Raw genomic sequence first — 18,421 nt, forward strand, 5'->3', positions numbered from 1 at the left:
GTACATGCCCCAACTGGGAATGGAACCTGCAACCTAGGTATGTGCCCAACCCCAGAATATAACCTGCAACCTTTAGGTATATGTATGAGGCTCCAACCAAGTTACACTGGCCAGGGATATTATTGTTATTCTCCTGGCTGCACCCCTCCCCACCCTCCTCTGTCTCCCCCTCTCCTTTTCTCCATCTATAGAAATATAGTCATATGGAGAGACAGAGAGTATATGGTAAATAGTAGACACTAAAAATTGGTTGTGAAATTTAATGAAAGACATAAAAGTCATGAAAACACTTACCTCATCAGCCACCATGCACCTGGAAAAAAAGAAAAATAAAACGAAATTAATTTCTTAATTATCAAAGTCAACCATTTAAAAGTTCTGATTAAGTAGCTTGCCACAAAATAATATATAGATGATAAAGTGCTATGCCGGAAACAGGTGCCTGTATGTGTGCATGAGAACAGGGGCCAGCGTTGACTTGATGAGATTCTCCGGCTGCCAACGGCATATGGCTATGTGGGCGTGTCACAGCCTCAGCCGCGCTGTTTGCCACTGCCCACCATGGAAACAGCTACAGTGACCCTTCAGAAATGTGAGCAAAATGGCAAGTGACTGTACCAATGAGTTCCGTCATCCTTACTATCAAACCTCAAAATGATCTTCCCTAGACATAAGAATACTGTATTAAAGTACAAGAAAATAAAAGTCAACCATATCTCAGTAGACATATAATTATATATATTATACTAGTGGCCCGGTGCATGAAATTCGTCCATACTAAAAGGGATTAGAGGAAATATTTTAATATTGTTATTTGCCCTTTCTCTATAATAGAAGTGTCAGAGATGAAAGAAAATTAGTAAAATGTATATGAAAATCTCCCTCCTGTCAGAGTCTGGGGCGCGCCGCGGGACCCAGAGTCAAGTCCCCGCCCACCCGTGCCTCAAAATCACACAAGACCCAGACCCGGCCGGTCCCACCCCTGTCAAGCCCTGCAGGGTGAGGGGGCGCAGCCTCAGGTCTCCCGGCCCGGCACCAGGGTGGGGGGGCGTGGCCTCAGGCCCCTTAGCCCCAGAGTGAGGATGCAAGGGCGTGATGACCACTTGCATATTAGATCTTTATTATATAGGATAGGAGTAAATTCTGTCCACTAAAAATTGAGGTTAGGGTTATAAACGGAGGTCCTGAGTAAAAGAAAAAGCAAAGAGTAAAAATCAAGAATAACAGGTATGGTCAGGATCACGAGGAGTCCCGTAGAGATAGTATGTATGCACAGTATTGGAAAAAACAACAACAATCTCTTAACTGAAGGGATTTCCAGGCAACCTAAAAAACACTGATATGTTATACAGTTTGAAAAGAATAAAGTCCCTATTTCTATTAGTTTCTTCCTTTTTCACCAATGGTCTTGACATTATATAATTTTATAAGGTTTATTTTAACATAAAACACAAATTAAGAATTTGATAATAAATATATTATCAAGGAATAAGTTACAGGTAAAATGGAATTTCGTTCTTAAAAAGAAAAAACATGTCAGGTTACCTAATAAGTATTTTTATGAGAAAATAAGATAAAAATATTTTAACTGAAATTTAAAGCATATGCAAGAATATAAAGTTTATTACATTTTTTACACACAAGCCTAAAAAGTAGAAATGAAAAAAGCAATACTTTGAGAATCATGATTATTTCCAGGAAAATTCATGAGTTTGCCTACTTTTTCATTTTAAAATCCAACTCAAATTTGGTGAAGATGTCATTTTAAGTATATATTATTTGTTGAGCATCTACTATGTACCCTGCACTGTTCTAAGTGCTAGAGATGTAGCAGTGAATTAAAGTTGTTCCCTCATAGAGGTTGCCTGGAAGAAGATAATACACAAGCATACGATTCCAGTGGTGATAAGTTATATTAAAAAAATACTAAAACAAGGTAAGGCAGAATAAGGAATATAGGGGAAAATATATTTCATAGAATGGTCAGGAAGAGTCTTTATGTTAGGCAAGTTGGACAGATTTGAGCAAGTCATAAATTTAATGAGAAAGGGAATTATGAGAAAATCTGGAAGATTCTTCTCAACAAAGTGATCAGCAAAACCAAAGATCCTGAGATAGGATAATTATAATATAGTTTAAAAGGATAAGGAAGCTAATGTGAGTGAAGTGCAGTGAGATGAAAACAGTACTACTACTACTACTACTACTACTAATAATAATAATGTTGGAAGGCAGCTAGGCTCCTGACCCTGAAGAACCTTATAAGCAATGGTATAGAATTTGGATTTTCTTTGAATCCTTTGGAAAGAAGAAACATATTACCTTTTTAAAAAGACTGCTGTGGCTTATCTATATACTAGTAAATAAAAGCCAAGCGACCGGAACAGTAGAATGACCAGAACAACCGGCATGATCGGTCGCTATGAGGCATACTGCAGCAGCCAACTGGCCCGATGTGGGCCCCGAATGCCCCCCCCCAACTGCCCGCAGCCCCTCCCCCTGGCCAGCCCCACCCCCGATCGGCCCCTCCACCCCGATTGGGGGTGGTGCTGGTGGCCAACCTCCCGCATCCTCTCCCCCCAACTGGCCCGGCCCCAATTGGCCCCCATCGGGGTGGGCCAGCCGGACCCCACCCATACACTATTCCTTTACCAACCTATGGGATTCCTGCTGTTAAGGATAGTTCAGCAACCAGACCTGATTTCCAATGTGCCATCATAGAAAAATAACTGCCCATGTGAGAGGCACCAACATTTGAAACAGCAAAATAAGAGTGAATTATCAGAATACCTATCTCGTGAACAAGAAGTGCTAGAAAAGAAAAACATGGGCACAAAAACTGTTTGAGCACTTTTGGAAATTCTGATGCAACCACACACACACACACACACACACACACACACACACACACACACACATCCTAAAACTCGAAGCCATGATTATCAAACTAAAAGGAGTAGATGAATTTTTTTTAAAGAATGATCATTACTGACATCTAATAAGTAGACTGGAAGATGAAGCACAAGGATTATCTCTCAAAGCACAGGGCAGAAGGGATAGAGTAGGATGGCATGAGATTTCATCACACTACTCAGAACAGCACACAACTTAAAACATGAATTGTTTACTTCTGGAATTTTCTATTTAATATTTTCGAACTGCAGTTGACTGTCAGTGACTAAAACTATGGAAAGCAGAGCCTCAGATAAAGGGTGTGGACTAATGTATTTACAAAAATAAATGACAGGCTGGGCTTGGCCCATGGTGAGTAATCTGCAGACTCTTGTTTTAAGGGAGTCAGAATACTCTTTAAATGCTGAGTTTTCATTTAGATTACAATCCCAAAAAATAGGAATATTCTGGATTATCTGAATAACTACTTTAAAATTAGGTGTGTGTATATTTGGTACTCTCTTTTGCATTTAGGATTGTATGAGGCATATGTTCTCCCCTACAGACCCACACCAGATACTTCTTACTGTGAAATACCCAATGGATACAGATTTTTACAAGTTATAAGAGAGAACTGTAGAAAGATCTTGAGGGAGCTAATTTTTTTTAGCTCCAAACGTTAAACTTCATTATCAGTAACCATGATAGTCAATATGAAATAAAGAATTTTTTAACCATTGTTATAGACCTGTTACAGTTTAACTCACGGATGAATTGGTCTTTATGTGATAGAGGTTGCTATTGTGTTTCTAAATTGCTCCTCCTTAAAATTGGCCTTGGAATTTGCGCAGAGCCTGATGTTGCTTTCCCAAATCTTTTCTTCCCTTTTCCCTCAATAATATAACCCTGAGGATGGGATCTATTTTCCAAGTTCCATTTCAGTCAGGTGTGGATGTGACACAGTATGTGGCCAATAAGACAGTAGAGGTCACTGGAACAGTAGAATGACCAGTAGGGTGGTGACTCTGAAAAAAACTTGTTAAAATAGAGTCAACTCAGTTGGCAAGTGCCCTTTTGTCCTCTTCCTCTCTTCCTGCATAAAACGATGATGCCAAACCTGGAACTGGAACAGCTACTTTTGACCTACCAGAAAGGAAAGGACACCAGGATTGCAGAGGTGTGGCTCGGACATCTTGGACTACCTAACTCCCAACTTCCTGTTGGGGGAACAAGGGCAGAATAGTCCTATCTATTTTAGCCATTACTATTTGATTTTTTATTCTGTGTAGCTGGACTCAATTCCTTATCATTAAAAGGTAAATACAGAATAAATGATAAATAGACATGAGGCTATTTCTTTTCACCATAAAACCCAACAGCATCAATTTAGTTTCCATAAAATAACATCATCCATCATATTAAATTAATATTGTTAAATTGAATTGTCTTCATTTTTTTGGTTTACTCTTAATTTTATAAATGTGTTTTCATCTAAAAAAATTTCCTAAAACCAATATGTATAAGGGAGTTGGACCTAGTTTGGGGTTTGTATTTAATATAAAACATTTTAAATAAACAATAGGGGTTAGAGGGAATTTCTTCCTTTGAAATGAGTGTCATGATTACTCGGGTATGAGGACCTGCTTGAAGGTGAGGAGGAGGCATTTTGAATCCAGGTAATAGTTTAATGTTCACCATGTCTTTCTCCCTGTAACCTTTATTACACATTTGGATAGAAGTGACTACTTTCCTCTTCTGCCTTACAGCATTTGCCCTGAAAGGACTTCTACCATAACATCAGTAACGTTTAGTACACTTACTTATTTAAATGTTTGTCTCTTGCTCAGACTAAGAGTCTAGCACTATGCCTGGTGCTCAAAGTTATATTTTGTGATTGACTAAATGTACCTGGAGGTTGTTGAAATTAAAAGACCAATTTTATTTTTTTTATTTTATTTTTTTAAAATATATTTGTATTGATTTTTTACAGAGAGGAAGGGAGAGGGATAGAGAGCTAGAAACATCGATGAGAGAGAAACATCGATCAGCTGCCTCCTGCACACTCCCTACTGGGGATGTGCCCGCAACCAAGGTACATGCTCTTGACCGGAATCGAATCTGGGACCCTTGAGTCCACAGGCCGACGCTTTATCCACTGAGCCAAACTGGTTAGGATGACCTGACTTACTTCTTAGTTGCTTTTCATATAAACTACATTTTTGTAACTCCAAAATATTATAATGAATGTTACTGTCTAATTAAGCCCTAAAAATTCTCTACTAATTGTTGTAGGAATAATCAATGTTTTTGACCTACAGCTTTATAAACAAGAATAAATAATTGCATAAAAGCTAATGTGATATAATGGTCCAATGGGAATTATTATATATCCTGAAAATAATAATTCCCTCAAAACAGCTGAAATAGACCTTTTTTTTTTAAAAAGCTATCTAGGAGGATGCAGAGGATACTTTCTATTTTTTTTCTTTATTAGTAACAGTTATAGGTAATTTTGTGCTACTGCGGTTGGTCAGACTAATGAAGCATAATATTTTCAAGATATAATCTAGCAATTAGAGACTAGTTTAATTTTTTGTAAAGCTCATGAACGGAAAAAGCAATTCTTTTAAAAACTTCATCTGGATTTTGGCATTCACAGGATTTGTTTGTAAAACCCGCATCTCTTAACATACTTGGAAATTATCATAGACTTTCATGTCCTTCCTGTATGTGACTGTTGTCTCATAATGGTTAAAAGAACTAAAATAAAACACTGAATGTTATTGTAACTTGTTTTCCAAAGTCATAATATATGCAGCAAACGTGGGTTGCTATACCAAAGTCTTTCTACTCTTATTTCTCTATTACAGACTTTGGAATTTTCTAGGTATACCTTCCATGTGCTTCTGAACATTGCTGAGTAAGGATATGTTGTCCAGAACTATTTATGATGACAGAGTAGAAAGAGGACATGAGGAGGCTACTGAATGAGCCACCTTGGAACCATCCACTCCTGGATTCTTGTTACATAGAATGTGATACATTAATTCTCTTTAGTAATTAAGCCATTTTGAGTTGAATTTCTATTCCTGCACTGCATCCTAATGAAAATAGTGTTTATAAAATCAGTTTTTAATGTCAATCACATTTCCTTTTGTTTATAACTGCTAAATTTAAGCTACCATCCTCTGTAACTCCCCCACATCCATTGCCAGTATTTACTTACTGACAGTGAACATAGATATTCGTATTTTATTGAACAGAATGTATCTTCAGCATCATAACAACAATAAAGTTTTTATGGTATATTTGCATTTATAATGTACTCTCTTACCTCATTTGGTCACAGCTCAGCTTACTTGGCTTAGCTTAGTCAACTCATACTAGTAAATCAGATGAGACTAAGAAGCTGGATATAGACGTCTACGATATTTTAAATTATATGCTGGCAAATAAGAGCAGCACGTTAAAATTTTAGAGAAATGCAGCAGACTGAATTGATAAGCAACCAAAATAAACAGTGTTGTTTTGTAGATTTTATTTAAACATAATTTCTGACCCAAGGGTAAGAATCACATACTCAAATCAATTGTTTAATTAACCCCTTTAGAGATTTTTTTTTTTAAATCTAGGTCTTAATTAGCTTTAGTTTCAAATATCAACATGCAACGTATAGCATAATAACTTCAGGATATTCAGAAAAAACAATATCCAAAAAGAGGTTTTAAATGTGGAGCTGGAGCATATGCTAAAAGCTTTAGGACTTGTATGTGAATGGTACTTAAAACTATGAGAATGGACAAGAGCTTTAGAAATTTAGGTGGAGCCCTGGCCGGTGTGTCTAAGTGACTATAGCTTCGACCTGCCTGTGCCCTGAAGGGTCTCAGGTTCAATTCCTGGTCAAGGGCATGTACCTAGGTTGCAGATTCAATTCGGCCACATGCAGGAGGCAACCAATCGATGTATCAATGTTTCTCTCTCTCTCTCTCTCCTCTCCCTCCCTCCCTTCCACTCTCTCTTAAAAAAGAAAAAAAATATATCCTTGGGTGAGGATTAACCACAACAAAAGTCTTAAAAAAAAAATTTGGGTGGAATATGAAGAGAAAATGACTGAAGACAATACTGAAAAGGATGGGCAGAGGAGTATGCATCAGGAAAAGTGGCAGAGATAGAGCTAGGAGAACTGGAAGCCGCTGGGAGTCCAGGACGGCTTTTCCAGGAGGTGGCTGTTCTACCCGAGCCCTATGCAGAAGCCAAGCTAGACAAGAGCTGAAGCTGAAGGCTTCCTGATTACATATACTTGTCATTTGTCAAAGCAATGAGAAACAAAGATTTTTTTTCCTAATTTTCAACCTCCATTTTTTCCTTTTATTTTTCATGTTATATGTTAGTATCATGTTACAATGCTATAAAGTGCATTTTGGGAATTTTACACAAGATCACAAAAGGTATAAATCTTATGTTATTATTTGTAACATATATAGTAGTAACTTGTACTTACAGAGAATATTTCTGGAAGGCTACACACAAGGAATTGGTAATTTTATTGCCTCCAGAACAGCCAATGTCTGGGACACAGTTGAGGAATAGAGATTGGAGACTTCACACTTTTGTACCTTCTAAATCATATACATCTGAATGTATCCCCAATTGCAAAAACAAATAATATTAAACCTAAATAAAGGCCATTTTATCATGTTGACTTTTTACAATTACAGGGGAAATACTTTAAGAGGTTTTGTCAGGAAAATATATTATAACTTAGTCCTCTGAAACCATGGTGTTTGTGGCTTGGTCTGTAGGGGAGAGTGGGTGGAGTTTATTAAAGTAACATTAAGTTAGCATAGCATACTAATGAGTGGTGTGGTATATAATATGATATGGTAAGTCATGAACCATTTAATATGTCAAATGGTTGATTAGTGCTAATGATCAAATTACATATAAATATCGAAAAGGTATTATTCCTGCGGTACTTAACCCTCCTCGGAGGCTGAAACATGCATGTTATAGGTTAAGCAAACCCTGTTTTCAGGTACAATATCCTAAATCCTGTGCTTATGATTCAAAACACAAATAGAGTGTTCGTATTATACATGTCACCTCATTAAATTATCAGTGTAATAAAAATATTCTCTTGGAGAGTTTTGCTGTTTTCTTTTTACAGACATTATTTATTCAAAAGAGATATGGGTGTTAATTATAGAAAAGTTGGTCTAGTTAATATAAAGAAATTGAAAAGCTTCAGGTTAAATACAAATTGTTTAGTTCTGAGAATCTTGGATTTAAAATTTAGCTGGTGTGTAAAATGGTTCTCAGAAATGTATTCAGTTTTCTCTTTTCTATCTGTATGACAATTTGGGTTAAAAATAGCAAACACTGAGCGTGTGCATCCAAAGATATGGCTATGTACACACTGGAGTATGTATGTCTTGATATTCTAATGGATGATTAATGTAAGGTGCCTCAAGGTTTTGGAAATAATTCAGAGAAATGAAAAGCTGCTTTTTGATGTCTGCAGCCATACTGGATAAATTATGATTCAAGCAATTAATGAATTTGGAACAAATAACATTTATTTTTGTAACAATTGAAAATGGAACTGGTTGTCCAAGCCAGGTGAATTGCATAGCTGTTGACACACCAAACCAGGTTTGGCAAATAAAATGGATGTTCTGTAATGAATGAAGTTTTCTTTTTAGCTGTAGGTTAAAGTCTCTATAATGTAGACTATATTTGCCATTTCTCAGTAGGAGAAAAAGACTTTTTATTCTCATGGATAACTGTGATTATGGGCAGTCCTTCATCTACAAAGTAAACTTTAGTTTCATTCAAATGTGGTGTAAAATTTCTATGAAGTGAGAAACTGTATTAGTCATATTTTCCCTTACTATATTATAGAAGCACATTAAGGTCTCCATTAGTCATCTTTCTTATTTTTCTTTCTCATTGTTGACTCATGCCCACTATTGAGATTTCCAACATGTTCTATAGCTACTGCCCTATTTTAATCTCTTTTTTTTTTCTCTTTGCTCCAAATTCCTGATTACTCTATATCTGTTGCTAAATTTTAAAAAATGATAACAACCAACACAACAATAGACATCTGGTGTGAATGAATCAAAATTATACCTATTTCTTTTGTCAAATTCTTGTGTGCTGCAGAATTTTAGTAATTAGTGTAGGTGTGCCATGAAATAAAAATAGGTTAAAAATCACTGGCCTATAGGAAGAATTCAACAAGGGATCCCCCGAGACAAGTGACACCAAGCCATTCACTGCAAGTTACAATAAGATATTTTGAGAAAGACCAAATTCACATAACTTTGTGAATTGTTATAATTATGACAGTATATTATTATAATTATTCTATTTATTATTTGTTATTAATCTTTTACTGTGCTTAATTTATAAATTTAATATTACCATAGATATGTATGTATAGGAAAAAACATAGTGTATATAGGATTTGGTACTACCCATTGTTTCAAGCATCCACTTGAACATATTTCCCATAGGTAAGGGGGAAACTACTGTAATGTTTTATTGGAACACAGTCCTGCTCATTCATTTGCATATTGTTTAATGGCTGTTTTTGTGCAACAAGAACAGCGGTGTAGTGACAGAGATGGTATAGCATGCAAAGTCTAAAATATTTACCATCTGGAAAAAGTTTGCCAACCTCTGTTTTGGAATATATTCAAGAACTACCAGTTAAATGACAAAGAGGTATCACCTCACACCTGTCAGAATGGCTACCATCAACAAATGACAAGTGCTGGCTAGAATGTGGAGAAAATGGAACCCTCACACTGCTGGTAGAAATGCAGAATGGTGCAGCCACTATGAAAAACAGTATGGAATTGCCTCAAAAAATTAAAAATGGAACTGCCATTTGACCCAATGATCCAACTTCTAGGAATATATCCTAAGAAACCTGAAACACCAATCAGAAAGAATATATGCACCCCTATGTTCATAGTAGCTCAATTTACAATAGCTAAGATCTGGAAACAGCTCAAGTGCCCATCAGTAGATAAGTGGATTAAAAAGCAGTAGTACATTTACACCATGGAATACTATGCAGCTGTGAAAAAGAGGGATATCTTACCTATTGAGACAGCATGGATGGAACAGGAGAGCATTATGCTAAGTGAAATAAGCCAGTCAGAGAAAGATAAATATCACATGATCTCACTCATTTGTGGAATATAATGAACAACATAAACTGATGAACAAAAACAAATCCAGAGACAGAGAAGCATCCATCAGACTGGCAAACCTCAGAGGAAAGGTAGGGGAGGATGGGGGTATGGGGGAGAGATCAACCAAAGGACTTGTATGCATGCATATAAGCCTAACCAGTGGACACAGACACCAGGGGAATGAGGGCATGAGTGGGGGCGGGGGAGGGCAATGGGGGGATAAGGACACATATGTAATACCTTAATCAATAAAGAAAAAAAAATCAGAAGCTTAAAATAAAAAAATAAATAGGCTATGTTCCCTGCCCCACGTGTATTCCTGTACAATGGGTGCCTGCTCTCAAGAGTGTTACTAAAAGTCTCTCATTTTTGCCATGTTTCTGTTTCCTAGTCTGTCATTTAAAATTCAGACAGGTGAGCCATTTCTCACACAACCAACCAAATATTTTAAAATTCCCCAACTAAAGGGAACAAGTTTCTATATTGAATTAGGCCAACCAGTACCTAGCACAAAGTATGAAAATAACACAATAGATGTCTAAAACTGGGGGGAAAAAAAGTTGTGTCATCAGCACATTATTTAGATATATGGTGTGAAAAGTTAGAGTTGAAAGTGATATCTCTGAGGAATTAGAAACTGTAGAGAAGAAGGTTGGGGGATACCAGGAGATGGCTATGGCTATTTTTTATAGTAGCCTTAAGAGCCACTGACTCTAAACTATATAATAACTAGAGGCTCGGTGCATGAAAATTTGTGCACTCAGGGGATCCCTCAGCCCGGCCTGTGCCCTCTCACAGTCCGGTACCCCTCGGGGGATGTCCACCTGCCGGCTTAGGCCCGCTCCCTGGGGTATCGGGCCTAAGCTGGCAGTCAGACATCCCTCTGGCAGCCAGGGAGCCCTTGGGGGATGTCCGACTGTGGCTTAGGCCCACTCCCCAAGCCGCAGTCGGACATCCTTAGTGCTGCAGAGGAGGTGAAAGAGGCTCCCACCACCACCACTGTGCTCGTAGCCGTTAGCCTGGCTTGTGGCTGAGCGGAGCTGCCCCTGTGGGAGGGAACTGATTACCAGGGGGCAGCTCCTGCATTGAGTGTCTGCCCCCTGGTGGTCAGTGCATGTCATAGTGACCAGTCATTCCACCATTAGGGTCAATTTGCATATTACTCTTTTATTATATAGGATATTTTAATAAAATAAAAAGTAAAATTAAAAATAAAAGACTTTTCCAATAGTTCAAAACAAACCAGTTACAATGCAATTGTCCAGAAGTATTCATTTTTTGATTAAGAGAACATTGGTTTTTGAAAGACTTGAATCTCACAGGAAATATGTTCTTGCTCTGTTGAATTCAAGTAACCTGCTTTAAGGACATTAATGAACAATTATTTTAGAGAGTTCAATTCAGTTCAACAACTGAATTGAACTCTCTAAAATAGAGAGTTCAATTTACTGAGCTCCTAATATGTGATAAGCTCTGAAGATAAAAAGACAAAAAAACATCTTAAGACGAAAAGGTCTAAAGCATTAGTCCAAATAAAAATGTGTAAACATTTACTCAAATAGATGTAGGACTGTCATATAAAATATGAGGTAATCTTATTCTAAAGGGCATACATATGACCAATGGAAAGAAGTGATAAATAGGAAAATCCTAGCTCAATACTTGTTTTCCCATAATAAGAATTAAACCAAATTTTAAGATTTACTATAGAGCTACAATAATCAAATCAATGTGGCATTTACATAAGGATAAACATATGGATCAATAGAACAGAACAGAGTTAAGAAATAAACCCACATATGCAAAGTCAATTGATTTTAGACAAAGCCGGCAAGGTAATTAGATGCAAAAACAAAACAAAACAAAACTCTTCACCATAAACAAATATTAAATTCAAATGGATTATAGAACCCCCGAGTGACATTACAGAAATGTCAGTGAGGTTCAAATTACTGAGATCATGTAAAAAAACTAATAAAAGTCAACATATTCTATGTACTGTATGTAAAAAATAAATCCAATAAATCTGTGCATTAAAAAATAGGGAAAAACATTAGTGCCTTGGATTAAGCTTTTTCTTAGATAAGACACCAAAAGCACAAACTACTGGGGGGAAAAAAGATAAATTGGATTTCATCAAAATGAACATCTGTTCTTCAAAAGATACCCCTAAGACAAGGCACATGCTAGGAGACTATGTAAAAGATGAGAAAAGGACTTGTATCTAGACTATATAAATAACTCTTATATTTGAACTACAGGCCCAGTGCACGAAACTCATGCACGGGGTGGGGGTGTCTCTCAGCTTGGTCTGCACCCTCTCCAATCTCAGACCCCTCAGGATTAGGCCTAAACCGGCAGTCAGACATCCCTCTCACAACTTGGGACTGCAGGCTCCTAACCACTCGCCTGCCTGCCAGCCTGATCGCCCACTAACCGCTCCCCTGCTGGCCTGATTGACGCCTAACCGCTCCCCTGCTGGCCTGATCGCCCCCCAACTGCCCTCCCCTGTCGGCCCAATCGCCCCCAACTGCCCTCCCCTGCAGGCCCGATTGCCTACAACTGCCCTTCCCTGCTGGCCCAATCGCCCACAACTGTCCTCCCTTGCCGGCCCGATTGCCCACAACTGCCCTCCCCTGCTGGCCTGGTCGCCCCCAACTGCCCTCCCCTGCAGGCCTGGTCACCCCCAACTGCCTTCCCCTGAAGGCCTGGCCCCCCCAACTGCCCTCCCCTACAAGCTTGGTTGCCCCCAACTGCTCTCCCGTGCTGGCCTCATCGCCCCAAACTGCCCTCCCCTGCCGGCCCGATCGTCCACAACTGCCCTCCCCTGCTGGCCTGTTTGCCCCCAACTGCCCTCCCCTGCTGGCCTGATTGCCTACAACTGCCCTCCCCTACCGGCCATCTTGTGGTGGCCATCGTGTGGCGGCCATCTTGTGATGACATGGGGCAGCCATCTTGTGATGACGTGAGGGCGTCACGCAAGGGTGCGAGGGCCACCTTTTATTAGTATAGATAAGAAGAAGATAATCTAATTTTTAAATGAGCAAAAGATTTGAGTAGATACCTCAATAAAAATGTAGAGATGGCCAGTAAGCACCAAAAAGTGTTCAGCATCATTAGTCATCTGAGAACTGCATATTAAAGCCACAATAAAATGCCATTGCACACCTACTAGGATGCCTAAAATTAAAAATGATTTATAATCCCAAATGTTGGCAAGTATCAGAGTGACTGTAACCCTCATATATTTGCTGGTGGGAATGAAAAATATATACCCATTTTAAAAAACAGCACAGTAGTCTCGTATACAGTTAAACATACATTTACCATATGTTCCAGCAATCCCACTCTTAAGTATTTACCCGATAAATAAAAACATGTCCACACAAAGACCTGCATGTGAATGTTTATAGTAATCTAATTCATAATCATGAAAAACTGTAAATAATCAAAATGTCCCTCACCAAGTGAATGGCTAGACAAATTTTGACACATCTACCCAAGGAATATTACTCATCAATAAATAGGGATGATATATTCAACAAATGGGTCAATCTTAAAAGTATTATGTTAGAGAAAGAAGCCAGACACAAAATGCTACATTCTGTATGATTCCATTTATATGGGAGTCTAGAAAAAACAAAGCTATCAGGGGAGAAATCAGATCAGTGTTGCCCAGAGTCAGAAGTTAAGGGAGGGACTGATTACAAAGGGGCACAAAGGAATTCCCAGATCTTGCTTTTGATGGTGGTTACACAATTGTGTTAATTTGTCCAAACACATCAAACTGTACACTTTCAAAGGGTGAATTTTACTATATGTAAATTATACTTCAGTAAACCTGTCTTTAAAAAGTGTTTTAATAAATAACCAAGATGGCGACATAGGTTAAACACCTAACCTGCAGCCGGGCACAACAATTTCAAAAATACAACTAGAGGTCAGAACGGACATCGTCCAGAACCACAGGAGAGCTGGCGGACTGAAATGCCCACAGCTGGGGGGAAGGAGAAGGCCACGGGGACAGTCGGGGAAGCCGTAAAAGCCTGAGGTATGGAGAAACGGGCGGAGACACGAGCACACGCGCCTGCGGGGAGGATGGAACCGGAGAGGAGGGGGCGGCTGATGACCTGGCCGGAGTTCACTGGCAGGAAGGAGATAAAGGCTCCGGAGTGCGCTGAGCACCGGCTCCGATTGCACTGAACCCCATTCCTGGCGAAACCCTGGGAAACTCACTCACTTTCGCAACTCCGCCGCCCCCGCAGGCCGCCCGGCCCGGGACGCTGGGGACGCAGCCGCAGCGGCGGCGCCCGGAGCCCGGCGGCCTCCCAGCACCCGTCCCCGCCGCGCAGCCCCCGCGCGCCTGGTCCCGCGGGCCGCGCGCCCCGCACACCGGACGGAGGCCCGGGCGCCCTCTCCGTGCACCTCCCGGCGGCGCTAGACTTCAGTAGAGTTGACTGAATTCAAGGGATTAAAAAGTATAAATTGGGGGGGACGCCGCGGCGGCGACGTCCGGAACACGGTGATGGCGGTGCCTGGAGCTCGGTGGCCGCCCAGCGCCCGTCCCAGCCGCGCAGCCCTCGCGCGCCTGGTTCCGCGGGACGCGCGCACCGCGCACCGGACGGAGGCCCGGGCGCCCTTTCCGTGCACCTCCCGGCAGCGCTAGACTTCAGTAGAGTTGACTGAATTCAAGGGATTAAAAAGTATAAATTGGGGGGACGCCGCGGCGGCGACGTCCGGAACACGGTGATGGCGGTGCCTGGAGCTCGGCGGCCGCCCAGCGCCCGTCCCAGCCGCGCAGCCCTCGCGCGCCTGGTTCCGCGGGACGCGCGCACCGCGCACCGGACGGAGGCCCGGGCGCCCTTTCCCTGCACCTCCCGGCGGCGCTAGACTTCAGTAGAGTTGACTGAAATGAAGGGATTAAGAAGTACAAATTGAGAAGTTTGAAAAAGATGGCGGCGGAGGTTAAAGGCTGTTCTGTTGCCTCGCACCCAGCGAAATCGGAGGGGATGAGGTGTGGAGGTGCGTGGGTCTGGCTGGTGGCGGGGGAAAGGGGCTTTTGTTCCAAACCTAAGGGAGATTAGCTCTCCATCACCCTGAAACCCATCTTCTGGCGAACCCCAGGAGACCCAGATGCCTGCGGGGAGAGGCGGGACTCTTGCAGAGGTGCGCCCAGCAATCAGTGTTTGCTGCGCTGGAGTGCGGAACGAGGGGACTTAGATACATGGAAGGCAGAAGGACCAGACTCACAGCCATCGAGGCTCGCCGCACCATGGCCTGTTGGCGCCCTGAGACCCCGCCCCGCCCTGGGACCCGCCCCGCATGTTTTGAAGACCTGCCCCGCAAGTCTTGCAGGCACACCTGCGCCCCAAGCAACGGCTTATGCATGTGGGTGGCCTGCCCTCTGGCAGCGGACCAGATGATCTGCTGTTCTAGTCGGACTGCTCCAGGGCCACTCAGACAGGAGGAAGAAACTACAGTTTTTGCTGTAATCCTTGCTGAGTGCCTAAGGCAGTAGCTGATCTACACCCCATTGGAGACCCAGAAACGAGGGCATCTAGTGGTCTGTGGGAGATGACACCAGATTTCAACCACGTGCATAAGGGACACATTCAACGGGAATATTCAGTGAGCGCCAAAGCTTTGCTGCACCAAGACCCGGCCCATAAACGTGTCTCCTGCACAGCAACTCTTCCTTTATAGACAAAGAGAGCCCCCCCAGTGACACCAACAACAATCAAGACTTAACTATACAAAGGAGGACCAAGATGGAGGCATAGGGCGGAAGCCTGAGTGTTGCCTACCACAACAACTTTGAGACTACGACAAGAGAGCAGAGCAGACACCATCCAAGACCACCATAGGGCTGGCTGAGTAGATGCTCTACAACTAGAATAAAAGAGGGGTATGTGGGATGATGCTGATGCCGGTGACCCAAAGACCACACTTTAAGAACTACAGCTCAGGCGACACAAAAGAACTATGGCTCAGGCGATACAACAGCGGCCTGGAACGTGCTCGGCGCAGTTCCCCCGGCGGTCTCCGGCTGAGGGGACGGCTCCACTGGCAGCCAAGCACGGACAGACGAGCCCCTATGAGACATGGGGTGGGAGACTCCGCGCTTGCTGACCTCTGAGTCCGTCAAGAATCTCAACGCCCTGGAAGCGGCCAGGTGCGCATGCTCGGCGACCGGCCACCTATGCAGACCCAAGGGCCGACGCAGCGACGCCAGACTGGCCCACCGCCATGCACCGGGTGCACCGGAACTTCGCCGAGCCGCCGCCCGACGAGTTCTGCAGCAGCCATACTGGAGCTCTGGAAGGATGGCCAGGGGAATTGCTGAGGGGGGATTGACCGGCAGGAATTGGGATCGGGAAGACGGGGCCCCGCTGAGACCCGGGTGCGGGCGGGGTTGCGCGCCTCTGGACTCGGGTGTGGTCACACGCCTCTGGGTATAAGTGAGGCCTCACGTCCCTGGGTCTAGGTGAGGCCACATGCCCCTGGGTCCAGGTGAGGCCGGACTCCGGGTCCGGGTGAGGCCAAGTGCCCCTGGGTCTGGGAGAGGCCAAGCGTCCCTGGGTCCGGGCGAGACCATGCGTCCCTGGATCCGGATGAGGCCTCGTGCACCTAGGCCCGGGTGAGCCCAAGTGGCCCTGGGTCTGGGAGAGGCCAAGCGTCCCTGGGTGCGGGTGAGACCATGCGTCCCTGGATCCGGATGAGGCCTCGTGCACCTAGGCCCGGGTGAGCCCAAGAGGCCCTGGGTCTGGGAGAGGCCAAGCGTCCCTGGGTCCGGGTGAGACCATGTGTCCCTGGATCCGGATGAGGCCTCGTGCACCTAGGCCCGGGTGAGCCCAAGTGGCCCTGGGTCTGGGAGAGGCCAAGCGTCCCTGGGTCCGGGTGAGACCATGCGTCCCTGGATCCGGATGAGGCCTCGTGCGCCTAGGCCCGGGTGAGCCCAAGAGGCCCTGGGTCTGGGAGAGGCCAAGCGTCCCTGGGTCCGGGTGAGACCATGTGTCCCTGGATCCGGATGAGGCCTCGTGCACCTAGGCCCGGGTGAGCCCAAGTGGCCCTGGGTCGGGGAGAGGCCAAGCGTCCCTGGGTCCGGGTGAGACCATGTGTCCCTGGATCCGGGTGAGGCCTCGTGCACCTAGGCCCGGGTGAGCCCAAGTGGCCCTGGGTCTGGGAGAGGCCAAGCGTCCCTGGGTGCGGGTGAGACCATGTGTCCCTGGATCCGGGTGAGGCCTCGTGCACCTAGGCCCGGGTGAGCCCAAGTGGCCCTGGGTCTGGGAGAGGCCAAGCGTCCCTGGGTCCGGGTGAGACCATGTGTCCCTGGATCCGGGTGAGGCCTCGTGCACCTAGGCCCGGGTGAGCCCAAGTGGCCCTGGGTCTGGGAGAGGCCAAGCGTCCCTGGGTCCGGGTGAGACCATGTGTCCCTGGATCCGGGTGAGGCCTCGTGCACCTAGTCCCGGGTGAGCCCAAGTGGCCCTGGGTCTGGGAGAGGCCAAGCATCCCTTGGTCCGGGTGAGACCATGTGTCCCAGGATCCGGGTGAGGCCTCGTGCACCTAGGCCCGGGTGAGCCCAAGAGGCCCTGGGTCTGGGAGAGGCCAAGCGTCCCTGGGTCCGGGTGAGACCATGCGTCCCTGGATCCGGATGAGGCCTCGTGCACCTAGGCCCGGGTGAGCCCAAGTGGCCCTGGGTCTGGGAGTGGCCAAACGTTCCTGGGTCTGGGTGTGACCATGTGTCCCTGGATCCGAGTGAGGCCTCGTGAACCTAGGCCCGGGTGAGGCCACGTGCCCCTGGGTCTGGGAGAGGCCAAGCGTCCCTGGGTCCGGGTGAGACCATGCGTCCCTGGATCCGGATGAGGCCTCGTGCACCTAGGCCCGGGTGAGCCCCAGTGGCCCTGGGTCTGGGAGAGGCCAAGCGTCCCTGGGTCCGGGAGAGACCATGTGTCCCTGGGTCCAGGTGAGGCCTTGTGCAACTAAGCCCGGGTGAGGCCACGTGCCCCTGGGTCTGGGAGAGGCCAAGTGTCCTTGGGTACGGGTGAAGCCAGATCCTGGGTCCGGGTGAGGCCGTGCGCCCCTGGATCCATCCGGGTGAGGCTGGGTCCCAGGCCCGGGTGAGACCACGCGCCCCTTGGATATGGGTGAGGCCACGTGCCCCTTAGTCCAGGTGACGCCGTGCCCCTGGGATCGGCCGAGACCAAACCAGAGGGAGTCAGACCTCCATTACCACCATTTGTCCACCATCCAGAGCTGAGGGGTCAGTGCTGACATGTACACATAAGGAACTACTGGACATCGAAATTGGGTCTCAAAAGAACTGT

The 18,421-nt window shown here is 44.4% G+C and overlaps 1 protein-coding gene across 1 annotated transcript in view; it reads right to left on the minus strand.

Annotated features, from left to right (window-relative positions):
* The window catches only part of ZRANB3 (zinc finger RANBP2-type containing 3), a 213,165-nt gene that overhangs the window by 135,714 nt on the left and 59,030 nt on the right, over positions 1–18,421 (minus strand). The window contains exon 3 of the mRNA XM_054723478.1: positions 295–313. Coding sequence (XP_054579453.1) covers positions 295–313 — 19 coding nt within the window. The remainder of the gene's footprint in view (positions 1–294; positions 314–18,421) is intronic.

Source organism: Eptesicus fuscus, chromosome 11 (assembly GCF_027574615.1).
Source record: "Eptesicus fuscus isolate TK198812 chromosome 11, DD_ASM_mEF_20220401, whole genome shotgun sequence".
NCBI classification, from domain to species: Eukaryota; Metazoa; Chordata; class Mammalia; order Chiroptera; family Vespertilionidae; genus Eptesicus; species Eptesicus fuscus.